Source organism: Raphanus sativus, chromosome 3 (assembly GCF_000801105.2).
Source record: "Raphanus sativus cultivar WK10039 chromosome 3, ASM80110v3, whole genome shotgun sequence".
Lineage (NCBI taxonomy): Eukaryota > Viridiplantae > Streptophyta > Magnoliopsida > Brassicales > Brassicaceae > Raphanus > Raphanus sativus.
In genome coordinates, this window is record NC_079513.1 from 16,233,204 (window position 1) to 16,246,543 (window position 13,340).

General features: G+C 31.9%; 2 protein-coding genes and 2 long non-coding RNA genes across 14 annotated transcripts; 3 read left to right on the forward strand and 1 right to left on the reverse strand.

Annotated features, from left to right (window-relative positions):
• Positions 1–671: 671 nt before the first annotated feature.
• LOC108844775 (uncharacterized) lies at positions 672–2,521 on the forward strand. Its single transcript, XR_001948508.2, has 2 exons — positions 672–1,491; positions 1,615–2,521. It is a non-coding gene; the product is annotated as an uncharacterized LOC108844775 (long non-coding RNA).
• Positions 2,522–2,796: 275 nt separating this feature from the next.
• Positions 2,797–5,997, forward strand: LOC108845318 (uncharacterized). The gene is made up of 7 exons (XM_057006366.1): positions 2,797–2,868; positions 2,950–3,033; positions 3,134–3,283; positions 3,862–4,026; positions 4,303–4,356; positions 4,501–4,650; positions 5,626–5,997. Exons 1-7 carry the CDS (start codon positions 2,797–2,799, stop codon positions 5,995–5,997), a joined length of 1,047 nt encoding a protein of 348 aa, XP_056862346.1.
• Positions 5,998–6,397: 400 nt separating this feature from the next.
• Positions 6,398–9,847, reverse strand: LOC130509613 (uncharacterized). 11 transcript variants are annotated; one of them, XR_008943639.1, is made up of 9 exons: positions 9,268–9,846; positions 9,055–9,167; positions 8,753–8,829; positions 8,516–8,581; positions 8,365–8,424; positions 7,456–8,277; positions 7,291–7,351; positions 7,126–7,170; positions 6,401–6,938 (listed from the first exon to the last, which is right to left on the reverse strand). It is a non-coding gene; the product is annotated as an uncharacterized LOC130509613 (long non-coding RNA). The 11 variants fall into 11 exon arrangements; XR_008943636.1 differs by having other exon boundaries at positions 6,401–6,726; positions 6,876–6,938; positions 7,291–8,277; XR_008943638.1 differs by having other exon boundaries at positions 6,399–7,351; positions 7,456–7,540; positions 7,618–8,277; positions 9,268–9,845.
• Positions 9,848–10,421: 574 nt separating this feature from the next.
• Positions 10,422–13,134, forward strand: LOC108838771 (uncharacterized). Its single transcript, XM_057006367.1, has 7 exons — positions 10,422–10,493; positions 10,575–10,658; positions 10,758–10,907; positions 11,157–11,321; positions 11,925–11,978; positions 12,123–12,269; positions 12,763–13,134. The coding sequence occupies exons 1-7, from the start codon at positions 10,422–10,424 to the stop codon at positions 13,132–13,134; spliced, it is 1,044 nt and encodes a 347-aa protein (XP_056862347.1).
• Positions 13,135–13,340: the final 206 nt, after the last annotated feature.

Consider the following 13,340-nt stretch of genomic DNA (forward strand, 5'->3'; position numbering starts at 1 on the left):
TAATAAGGGAAAATTTTCTATTTGTGCATGGGGAAAGCGAATGTATGATTTGCTTAGAAGAGTTTGCACCTAACGTAGTATTGGCAGATACGATTTGTGGGCATGCATTCCATTTATATTGTTTACGTAGATGGAATGCAAACAGTTGTCCGGTGTGTCGTAGTAATTTAGTTTAGTTTTCTGTACACAAAATATTGTATGTATTTATGAATAAATGATTATGTTCGTCCATCAACTTTTTTACATCACATTAAACATTAATTCATACGTGTAAAATCACAAAACATTAGCAGAATGATAATATTTCTTAAAACGAAGTAATGTAGACGTTAAGTTTAAAACTAATAAAAAACAGTGATATTATATACACTTATTGTTAGAGATATAATTTTACTTGCATTATTCTACAAAATCATCCATTAGAATAATATAGTTTTAGTAAAAAAAAAAAGTTTAAAACAAATAATTTGAAGAAAGAAAGTCTGTGTATCAAATGTTCAAATTCTAAAGGTTTAATTTGAAAATTTTGGTAATATATATATATATATATATATATATTATATATATATATTGAACTCTATGATGTCAAAACTTATAGCCCTGTAACTTTATTTTCAGCACTGCAATTTAAATATGAAAGCCCATTTCTCTAAAAAAAATAAAAGAAAAAGAGTATTTTGGCCACGTCACGGACGATTGTCTTCTCCAGTTCCCCTCTCAATTCGTTCGGTTCTGCTTCTCCCTAGTTAATAGCTTCCATTTACAACCATCTCTCTCTCTCTCTCTCTCTCTCTCTCTCTCTCTCTCTCTCTCTCTCTCTCTCTGTGGAATTTCCAAACTGTTACATGTCTCCATAACTCTCTTTCTCCTACTCCGAACTCCGAAGTCACCTTAAATTCGAAATGAATACTGCGAAGTCAACTTCCGAGGCACTGGCTGCTTTATTATTCATACGACGCCTATTCAGAGGAATCCGACAAGTCTGTCTCTACGCCTTTCTCCACGACCTGGTTATGGATGACTCATTTACTACTGAGAAAAAGGCTACAAATCAAAAAAAAAAAAAAAAGGCTACAAATCACCATATACGCTCATTCAAAGAAGTCCCAACGCTTTCTCCTACCGCAAGGCGCAAAGCAGAGATACTCTTTACGGGGTTATGTCCCGTTGTCCTGTTCTCATCCAGAGTTTCGGCCGTTGCAGGATCTCATCAGAGGCACCAAGAGGAGCCACAACTCTCACTTTCAGGCCATTGCCAAAAAGAAGCTTAAAATGATGTAAGTAATCTCTTAATAAAGAAAAAAGTTATCTAATTTTAAAATTGGAGATTGATTGATTCATTGTGTGATGATTTTTTTCGCCATGAATAACTACTCTACTCTGTCATGGATAACGAAACATTGAGGTTTGGAGCGAAACATGTGCGTTGAAACTCATATGGATGCTCTACTTCAGAGCTGGATCGATCTGGGTTGCTTGGATAAGGCAAAGGTATTTGAGTAAAGCTCCCTTTTGGTCTCTCAACGAAAAGAACTACACTTACTCTTGGATGTTCAGAAGACTACTAAAGCTGCGCTTAAAGGCTCTGAACTTTTTAAGAATTACTATTGGCAGGGGTGAGGACACTTACTTCTGCTGGGACCCGTGGACTCCCTTTGGTTCTCTATACATGTTCTTGGGATCTGATGGTCCTTCTCAGCTGGGAGTTCCTCTGTTTGCGCTAGTCTCTCTCTGCTGCTAGGTCTAATAATCATCTGGAGCTCCTCTCATTCATAACTACTTTATCCCTAGCTGATAGGCATGATCAGCCTTTGTGGATTGTTAACGGTAAAATTCATAAAACCTTCACCTCGAAGGTAATATGGGATGCAATTAGGCCTTAACTTCCAGCTAAATCTTGGGCCCCTTTGCTTTGGCACAATGGAGTTATCCCTCGTCATGCTACAACTTCTTGGCTATTTGTCCTAGATAGGAACCCAACAGTGGATTGCCTCGCATCTTGGGGTCTCGATGTTGATACTGCATGTCTCCTTTGTGGTATCGCTAATGAATCAAGGAATCACTTGTTTTTGTGTCAATACTCTAATGAAGTTTGGTTCTGGCTCTGTGCTAAACTTAATCACCGGTCCCCGTCATCTTCTTGGAACGATGTATTATGTTGGTTAGCATCTGTTTTTTCTCCTGATCGCGTAGAATTGCTCTTCTGCAAGCATGGCAAGCTGCGATTTATGTAATTTGACAGGAACGCAACACTCGGTTCTACTCCGGTCTCACTGTTCCTGCATCAGTCTTGGGCTTCAAAATCCTGCGTACTGTCACTAACAAGTGTACTGCAATGTTCTCTCTTGGTCAGAACCTTGGGCTTCTCTTTTGCGCATTTAGAAACCGCCTTAATGTTTCTAGCTCGTTTTCAGCTCTTTGTAATATCTTCAAACTTTAAAAGCTACTTAGTGGCTTCACTTTATTAATGAAAACCCTTTAAAAAAAAGAAAAGAAAATGAGAATAAACATATTTACTCAATTATTTGTTGCGGTAGTTATACATTACAGTCACACTCTAACTAGGTTTTTAAAAAAGAAAATAATAACTCAAATTAATTAGTTGTTTACTCAATTTGGTATGGGTGACTAATATGACTCAAATTAAATTAATACGGAGATAGTATGACTCAAATTGTTGACTCAAAACGTAACGTTCGTAATATAATATGACAAGCAATAAATTAATTAGTTGTTGACTCAAATTGGTTTATATACGACCACCAATATCAATGGAGAAATCAAACCAAAATAACAATGGCTTTACATCTACTCCTCGTTCTATCTTCCTATATGTTTTTAACGGAAGTGGTTGAAGGAAACCTTGATGTGAGATTCTACAACTCCTACTGTGTTTTCAATTTCTTAAGATTTGAAATTTTCATTTTTTCAATTGAATTCATTTTCTAATCTATTTTACAGGATTTTGATTGTGTTGACATATACATGCAACCAGCTTTCCAACATCCATTGCTGAAACACCATAAGATTCAGGTATGGTGGTGCTCTTGGTTCAGTTAAATATGAAATAATCTTTTAAGAGCATAATCTTCTAAAATAAATTCTAATCCTTTTATTGTGCATAAAACTACAGGAAATTTTCAACCGGGATGAAATTCTTGATAGAAAAAATGAATATAAAACGAATTATCAAAGTTGTCCAAAAGGAACAGTGCCAATCTTAAAACAAATAAATGGAACTAAGAGCGTTCATCTTGACACAGTCGAGTATCCGGGTCAACACGTAAAACTTATTCTTTTCATTATGCACAATAAGATTATACTATAATTCTGATCACTAACTCAAATACTCAACTATACAGTTTTCTGGAACTGATAAAATTTGACGTTCTCTTTTGTATGGTAGTCACGTTGTTGCCTGCATACTAGCCTTGTTGATTATAATACAATTTAGTCAATTTATATATATATACAGGGGCAGATCTAGTAGAGACTTTAGTAGGGGGTATTAACATAAATTTTGAGTTAGTCGGGGGTACTTTCATGAGAATTGTACTAGTTTATAGATGATTACTTAAAAGAATTCAAAATTTTAGTCGGGGGCATTCGTTGTAATGTAGGTCCGTTTCTGTATATATAATGAAACCTCTATAAATTAATAATGTTGGGACTACATCAAAACTATATATTTTTATTAAATTTATAGAGATTATTAATTTATTAAAATACTAATTGAATAAAAAACTTAATTTGGAATTATGAAATTATATTAATTTATAAATTATTAATTTAAAAAAGTTATACTGTATATATATTTTTCTTTTTTTTTTTTAAACTAACTGACGATTTTTGTGAATACAGTTTGCAACAATCGAGACCCTTTTGGATGGGAGCATCTATCGAGGAGCACAAGCTAACATAAGTCTTCATAGCTTAAATCTGCAGGAAAACCAGTACAGTAAAAGTCAAATTTGGTTAGAGAATGGACCCCGTAATGAACTAAATAGCATTCAAGTTGGTTGGGCAGTAAGTTACTAGTATCAGATTTTTGTTACGTAATATGTTTTACTATCATTAAAATAATATAAATGTGTTATTATCATCAGATTCACGTAGGAATATTTAATGAAATTTTCATTTAAAACTGTAGAATATTAATTTTAAGCTGTAAAAATACTTGCTATCAGTTTTATTCTCATTTAATTTTTACATATATATTTATGGTTATCCAACCAATCATCCACATTAACACATATTTTTGGATATAGTATGTTTTATCATGTATTTTATAATTTTATTTAGGTACATCCAAGATTGTATGGTGACACTCGCACGAGATTTACAATGTATTGGACCGTAAGTACATCAACTATATTCATTATTATGTCTCTTTAAACATTGCAAACCATTAAACAGTTCGTGTTTAATCAAAACAAAGCCTAGCCATTAGTTTTTCTCTTTCCATAGTATCTTGCCTTCTAATTCTTTTTAGTTTATCAGGCGGATGGTTATAAAAAGTCTGGATGCTATAACATACAATGTCCGGGCTTTGTTATTGTAACTCAAATTCCTTGGATTGGAAAAGCGTTTTCTAAAACCTCTATTTATGGTAGTAATGAATCAGTTTCTTTCACACCGCAAGTATTCCAGGTAATATCTCTATACAGTAAACACTTATACAATACTCTCTCTGTTTTTTATTGTAAGAGTTTAAGCAAAATTTATTTGTTTCAAAATATAAATAGTTTTCATAATTTTAAATAATTTCTATCTTTATTGGGTTAAGTGTAACCAATCAAATAATATTTACTTATTTATGATTGGTTTAACTACACCTAATTTATACATCCAATGCTACTTTTGAAAAAAATAATGACTTTCTTAATATTTGTGCATTCATCTAAAACTACTTACATAAAAAACAGAGGGAGTAGTGTTTTTTTTTTGAAAAATGTTAAAATTTAAATTTTGTTTTACTTCATCATATACTAAAAATAAAATTTCTCTGTTAAATTAAAATTTTAATGTTTTATACACATTTTACTATTCACAATAATAAGTTGTAAATTTTTAAAAATAATAATTGTATAGTGATTTAAAATTATTTGAAATATTTAACTATCGACAATAATATAATCATTAATAATAATTGTATTTTATTGGCTTTTTAATAAGTGTGAAGACAGAAAAATGATATCTCTTGGGATAAAAAAGCCACAATTCTTTAAACACAATTATGCTTTAAAATAAAAACTTACTCTTTAAATATTAAACAATTATGTTTAAATACAATTTTACTTTTCACAATAATAATTTGTAAAGTTCAAATAAAAAGTGCATACTGATTTAAAATTCTTTTAAATAGTTAATTATAGACAATGATATGTTTATAATTAGATTTTATTGAGCTTTTTAATAAGTGTGAATACCAAAATGATAACTCTTGGAAACAAAGAAATATCTTAATAAAAGTCACATTTAAAAAAAAAATACATTAAGGCTTCTGAAATATGTTCGGATGTGGTTGCATATTATATATGTTTAGTTTTTAATCTAGTTTCTCTTTGTTTTTCTTATCTTAATTCTAGATATTTTCTTAATTACTTTTGTTTCAATATTTATTAGGATGGATTTAGCGGAAATTGGGGATTAAAAATACTCAACGAAGTAATTGGTTATTGGCCCAAAGAATTATTCACACATTTAAACAAAGGGGCATCTTTAATACGTTTTGGAGGAAACACATTTATATCTCCGGATGGAATTAGTCCTCCAATGGGAAATGGGCATTTTCCGGTTATCGACTATCAGAAAAGTTCATATTTTCTACATGTCAAAGTTAAGAACTCGAACTATCAATTAGTTGATATTGAAGACAGGAAAATAAGACGTTATTCAGATTCGTACCAGTGTTATAGATTAACGTATTGGGGTTATTTCAAGTCGAATGGAGTATCCTTTTCCTTTGGAGGTCCTGGTGGAGACTGTGGTACTTGATGTTTATGAACTTTACATATGTATTACCGACCAAAATTATCAAATTTAATAAATAAATAAAACTTGACTAAACCATGTTCATTTTTCAGTTTCTCACTCAAACTTCCTTGTGGGGTCTTTTTTTAAGACCTTAACTACATCATAATTTATTCTTCAAAATAAAAGAAACAACCACTCTACATAATCTATTGCTCCCAATCCTTTTTAAAAGCTTAAAATTTTAAAGGTAATGATAATTATCAAGAGCCCACAACAAATTCTGGAACACATGATTGGATGGTTTTATATCACTCTCTCAATTTTTTTGTCATTTTTATTTGACAGAAATCCAACTAATATTTTAGTACTTTAACTTGAAATCCAAATAGTTAACAAAATATTCAAAACGCCTTTGTATTGTATCACGTGAGATTTGGGGATTTATCTTTATACTATTGTAAAAAAAACTTTCAAAATGTCTTATATAAACTCAAGAGGTTTATTTGCTATTCATTTTCAAAAGAAATAGTCTTAGAATTTTCTTTTATAGGTCTTCAGAACTCCCACCTCAACATGCATCAATGATTTTATTAGTACTCAACTTAGAAGACCCGCCAATTGTCTTTTCCAAATAGCCTCTCTCTTATGCAAACCTCTCGTAGTGTACTTGGTTTAATACACCCAATCTTTTAACCTTCAGTTCCATATTTGAGGTTGGGCTTTCACGAGTTTTGACCAGCAGTGAGTTACCTGCGACATGGGTTACATCTAGTAAACCAAGACTCACGGAAAATGTGTCGCGAACTGAAAGTTACACATCGCATTAGGAAGAAGGTATATGCTTAAGATCTTTGTTATAAATGCATGATGGGAAAAATGATGCATCCCACATCAGTTACTTTTAATATTCTTCTTCCAACTGTGCAATACTCGCCCAGCTTAAACCTGGGTCCGTGCATACCCTGTAGGAAGGTAGAAACTCAGATTATCATTGAACAACACTATCAAATCGTGGTTATGAGCGATAAGGGCTTTTAAATTAAACTACACCTTGTTAATTCTGTGCTAATCTATTTTCTTGTCTGAAGAAAAGCGGTCATATATATATATATATATTCACGACTAATTATATTGACTGAGGAAGCATACCTGTTTAGATGAATAATCTTGACATGGTATAGCTTAAGAGCAGAGCTACTCAGCAAGATAGTACCGTAGGTATCAAGATATTTAGAATAAACGTCGTATTTAGAATAATGTTGATTTCAAACGATACTGGGACATAGTCTGAGAAGGAATTATGGTAAATAATACCTTCGGTGTGAAGCTCGAACTCTCACAATCTGACTCATTGTTATAGTTTCTCTTAGTTTATCTAAATCATAGATATTTTCATAATTACTTTTTATTTCAATATTTATTTTGATGGCTTGAGAGGAAACTAGGGATTAAAAATATTCAACCAAGTAACCTACTGACCCAAAGAATTATTCACACATGTAAAAAGCGGAGCATCTTTAATACGTCTGGTGGAAATACAATTATTCGGAAGAGTCCACATCATCTGTGTGTCAAACCAACTCGAAGTATCAATTAGTTGATATTGAAGACATGAAAACAAGACACTATTTATATTCGTACCAGTGTTCCAGATCATCATATTGGAGTTATGTCAAGTAGAATGCCGTATCCTTCTCCTTTGGAGGGCCAGGTGGAGACTGTGGTATATACTTGATATCTTCCGTCTAGAAAAACACTTGAAGAGGAACAGTAAAAAATGATAAACAGTGAATGTGATACTGCAATGTTTTACGGTAGGAAGGCGTTTTTACACTGCAACTGTCTGAATCTCTGATCCTTGAGGTTGTGAATTAAGGGAATTGATTTCACCTTTGTATAAAAAAGGCCTTTCTTTTATTTTTTCCACATCCGCTTTCTATCGTTGCCCTCCTTTTTATGACTAATAAAACCTTTGGAAGAGGAAAACACACAGAGGAAGTTGTGTGTTCTTCAAGAGATGATTCGAGAAGAGAACAACTAAGCTTTCCTCACAACAATGGGACCTTTGGCTGACGCTTAACAGAGGATGTGCTGTTGATGCCATCAACTTGATGGTGATATCATCTGATCTCTGAATTGCTTCACTGCCGGATATATTACCATCTCGATAACCTTTTATTGACGTTGTCGCTGGGTCCGACAAAACTCGGAGAGGAGAAATGGATCACTGACCAATTATAAACGTGCACCGTGAACCCTTCCGGCAGCAAGTATCTCATGAGAGGAAATAGCCAACTCTCGCTGCAAATATATAGCAGTAAAACGTCAAGTGCCCATTTGTTTTTTGTTTCAATAAAAGAAAAATCTAAGGGTAAGTATTTAACTTACTTCTAACTTCTCCCTATTGACTATCCACTCTTACATAAGGCTGAACCTTTCAAATTCAAACTGAGAGAGATATAGCAAAATTCCCAAGTTAAAAATAATTTGCTTAATGCAGCAATGGTAAAAATATTTTTCCTTCGCTAAGGACTCCTACCCTATGATGATTGAGACTTTCCAGTTGCTCTTCCCTCTGCTCTGCCCCATGTTTCTGAAATTTAGCCTGCCAACAGACAAACATCTATAAGCAAACGAACTTCAATTGTGGTTCTACAGCAACCGGTTTTGAAGTTAGCAAGGAGAAGAAAGGAGTTAACCATTCTACTCTTCAAAAGTTTATTTGTTTGATATGATTGTGAGTAAGAAAATGATGATTTGACGGATGGAAACTCACCTATATATAGCTGCAGATGCACGGACTTAAAGGAAAGGAGGATGTACTGAAACTGAAATCGTCAAAGATCGCAAAACCTGTGTATATCATTTTTTTTTCTTGATTTAAGCAAGAGTTTGAAATTTATAAATGTGGAGGCCAAAAAACTTTTAAAAACAATGAACATGAGATATAAATCGCAAAACCTGCGTATACAACAGTTCAAAGTTTATGAATGTCAGGGTGGAACTTAAAAAAACTTGAGATTTAAGACCGGGAAAAATAAAACTTCAAATAAAAATAGAGATTTAAGATCAGAAAACCTTGGCATCAAGGAGAAGTATATCCAGCCTATCAACTCCCCCACCGCGTTTGAGCTTTCCAGCTTCCCAAAATCTTAGAAGCCTCACTTCGACGATGGAAGAACAGTGGCCCCCTTTAAATCACGAAGAAGAACATATGGATTGGCCATATAAATGCAAATAAGTTTTAGGGAATATCACAAAATGAGATATCTTCAAAGGTGGAAATCTTACCTATTTATAAGTTGAGAATCACGGCCTCTGACGGGATATTCACTGAATGAGAGCGTCGTTCTTGTTGGAGGTAGGAAATTCGTATAAGCGTTGAATCCGGACAAACCGAGACACGGCCCATCATCAGATTCATCGCGATTTGTCTTGAATAGTTCTCCCGATAAGCTTTTGTTGAATAGAAAAGAAGATAAAACGGGATGGAAGATTCACAAAACGAATCAACATCTCGAAACTCTATAGCTATATCAGAATTTCTATGAAGAGATCACAATACTGAAGCAAAGTATTATGATGATTGAGGGTGAGAGGTGATGATTGGTGAATTTTGGCAAAGCTTACCTCCTTTTTATAGGATAAGTTTTGTAACCATCTGGGAAGAGTGAAGGTGCTATTGAATGCAAGTTTATGGAGTGAATAAGAACGTAAACGATGGAGATTGAATGAAAGTGTAGACCGTTACACCTCTTCTGGTAAGAGGCGGTGGCCTGTACTTGGATCGACACGGCGATGGCGTCGTATGAAAGCAGACGGGAGAAACATATGTGGGTTTATACCTAAAACATGAAGCCCAGATACAATAAAACCCAAACGAATTGTATTAATGTTTTAATGAAACACTACGTTTTCTTCCTGGACACGTGTTGCTACACCATGAGATGAATTTCTTATGTGGCATCCTAGGTGTCTCTCTAAGGAGAGATTCAACTGTACTTTATATAAATAGATTTCTATCGGTTGAAATATGGTTAGATGAATAGGAAATGATATTTTTATTTCGAAAATGTATAAATTAAATATTTTTTAACCTGACCTAAAATGACGACAAGTAAAATGAAACGAAATGATTATTTTGTATCTATCAATAACTATAGAAATTGGTAATAAATGGTTAGAAAGCAATAAATTAACAAAGACCAAAATTCAATAAAAGCTATTTTTAAACCTTTTTATCCAGAAGAATACATAACTTTAATGTGTTTTAGTTTACTAAATAAAGGTTTCAACTACTGTTGACTCAAATTGGTTGATAATATGATTCAAATTAACGTAACGTTCATAATATAATATAATTAGCAATAAATTAATTAGTTGTTGAGTTAAATTGGTTTATATACAACAATCAATATCAACGGAGTACATGAACTAAAATAACAATGGCTTTACATCTACTCCTCGTTCTATCTTCTTATATTCTTTTAACGCAAGCGGTCGAAAGAAACATTGATGTGAGATTCTACGACTCCTACTGCGTTTTCAATTTCTTAAGATTTAGTATTTTCAATTTTCATGTCGAATTCATTTTCTAATCATTTTTACAGGATTTTGATTGTGTTGAAATATACAAACAACCAGCTTTCCAACATCCATTGCTGAAACACCATAAGATTCAGGTATGGGGTGGTTTTGGTTCAATTAAACATGAAATAATCTTGTAAGAACATAATCTTCTATTATAAATTCTTAATCTTGTCATTGTGTTAAAACTACAGGAAATTTTCAGTCTGGATGCAAATCTTGATACAAAAAGTGAATATAAAACGAATTATCAAAGTTGTCCAAAAGGAACAGTGCCAATCTTAAAACAAAGAAATGGAACTAAGAGAGTTCATCTTGACACAGTCGAGTATCCGGGCCAACATGTAAAATTTATTCTTTTCATTAGTTTTTAGAAATATATCCATTTATTGCACTACAAAAGATTACACTATATTATTCCTCTAACTCAGTTATACAGTTTTTCTGGAATTGATAAATATGACTTTGGCTTTTGTAGATAGTCATGTTATTGCCTTCTTAGTAGCCTTGTTGAAGTTTTGTTCAAAAAAAAAAAAAGTAGCCTTGTTGAAGTATAATACAATGAGTCAACTTTTATATTTTTGTGAGGACAGTTTGCAACAATTGAGACTGTATTGGATGGGAGCATCTATCGAGGTGCAGAAGCATGGATAAGTCTTCATAGCTTAACTGTGCAGAATAATCAGTACAGTAAAAGTCAAATTTGGTTAGAGAATGGACCCCGTAATGAACTCAATAGCATTCAAGTCGGCTGGGCAGTAAGTTAATTACTATCACACTTTTGTTTTTCTTTACCACTGAAATATTTGTTATTATTATTAAAAAATTAAAAATGTGTTTTTATCATTAGATTCTCGTATTAATGAAATTTTCATTTAAAACGGTAGAATATCGATTTTTAAGTTGTAGAAAAAACTGTAAAAATTTTCTTCTCATTTAGTTCTTACAGATATACCCCCTCTGTTTTTTTAAAGATGTATGTTTTAGGAATTTTTTTTGTTTCAAAAAGATGTATTTTTCATATTTTCAATGTAATTTTTGTCAACTAATTATGAATAATTGTGAATCTCAAAAACATTAATTGCATTTTTTTGAAATTTTATTGGTTTAGAAATATAGGAAATATAAATAAACAAAAAACTATGCATTAATAAGTAAATTTTAATATGTTTTATTAAAAAAGTGTGAAAATCTCAAAACATGTATTATTTAAAAACAGAGGGAGTATTAAATATAAGTATATAAAAATATATTATAATTAAATTTAAAGAATTTTTTTACAGTTAGCCAACCAATTATCCATATTAACACGTATTTTTGGATATAATACGTTTCTACATGTATTTTATAAATTTATTTAGGTACATCCAAGATTGTATGGTGACACTCGCACGAGATTTACAATGTATTGGACCGTAAGTAAATCAACTATTTTCGTAATTATGTTTCTTTTTACACTGGAAACATGTAAATAGTTTGTGGTTAATTAAAACAAACCCGAACCATTAGTCTTTCTCTTTTCATAGTATCTTGCCTTCTAATTCTTTTTAGTGTATCAGGCGGATGGTTATAAAAACACTGGATGCTATAACATACAATGTCCTGGCTTTGTTATTGTAACTCGAATTCCTTGGATTGGAATAGCATTTCCTAGAACGTCTATTTATGGTAATGTATCAGTTACGTTCACACCACAAGTATTCCAGGTAAAAACTTATATACTACAAAGGGTTTTTACAATTGTGTTTTTGAAAAAATAAAGTTAAAAATTTCATTCATGATTTATTTCATCATATTCTAAATATAAAAATTTATTTTAAAATTAAAATTGTAATGTTCTATATACAATTTACTACTCGGAAAAATAAATTGCAAAATTTCAGAAAAGATTGTATATTGGTTTGAAATTATTTTAACTAGTTAACTTATTGACGATGATATATTTATAATTGGTTTTAATGAAATTTTTAATGTGTGAAGATACCAAAAGGATATCTCTCGGAAACAAAGAAATATCTTAATAAAAGTCATAATTTTAAGTTAAACATTCAGGCTTATGAAATGTGTTCGGATGTGTCGTCATAGTATATATATTTTTTAAATTATTGTTTCTATTAGTTTTCTAAATCTAAATTCACATCATGCTTATAAATTATTGATATCTTCTTAATTATTATTTTTTGTTTTAATATTTACTAGGATGGCTTAAGTGGAAATTGGGGATTAAAAGTAGTCGATGAAGTAATTGGTTATTGGCCCAAAGAGTTATTTACACATTTAAATAATGGAGCATCTTTAATACGTTTTGGAGGAAATACATTTATGGCTCCTGATGGAATAAGTCCTCCAATGGGAAATGGGCATTTTCCAGTTATCGACTTTCAGAAAAGTTCATTTTTTCTGCATGTCAAAGTTAGGAACTCGAACTATCAATTACTTGATATTGAAGACAGGAAAACAAGAAGTTATTCAGATTCATACCAGTGTTATAGATTGTCCTATTGGGGTTATGCTAGGTCGAATGGAGTATCCTTCTCCTTTGGAGGTCAAGGTGGAAACTGTGGTACTTGATGATTATGAATTTAACATATGTACCACCGACAAGAATTATCAAATTTAAAAATTAAATAAAATTTGACTAAACTATGCTCATCTTTCAGGTTCTCATTCATGTTTTCTTTACCAAAAAGTATATCATCATTTATTCAAATAAAAGAAACAACCACTCTACATAATCTATTGCTCTCACTAGTCGAAAAGGCAATCAATGAAGCTCA

Excerpts from the sequence above, each read along its gene's own strand:
- LOC108845318 (XM_057006366.1), top strand. The coding sequence starts at position 2,797 with ATGGCTTTACATCTACTCCTCGTTCTATCTTCCTATATGTTTTTAACG. Across the intron at positions 3,034-3,133 it reads TGAAACACCATAAGATTCAG|GAAATTTTCAACCGGGATGA; the intron begins GTATGGTGGTGC and ends ATAAAACTACAG. Across the intron at positions 4,651-5,625 it reads TCACACCGCAAGTATTCCAG|GATGGATTTAGCGGAAATTG; the intron begins GTAATATCTCTA and ends AATATTTATTAG.
- LOC108838771 (XM_057006367.1), top strand. The coding sequence starts at position 10,422 with ATGGCTTTACATCTACTCCTCGTTCTATCTTCTTATATTCTTTTAACG. Across the intron at positions 10,659-10,757 it reads TGAAACACCATAAGATTCAG|GAAATTTTCAGTCTGGATGC; the intron begins GTATGGGGTGGT and ends TTAAAACTACAG. Across the intron at positions 12,270-12,762 it reads TCACACCACAAGTATTCCAG|GATGGCTTAAGTGGAAATTG; the intron begins GTAAAAACTTAT and ends AATATTTACTAG.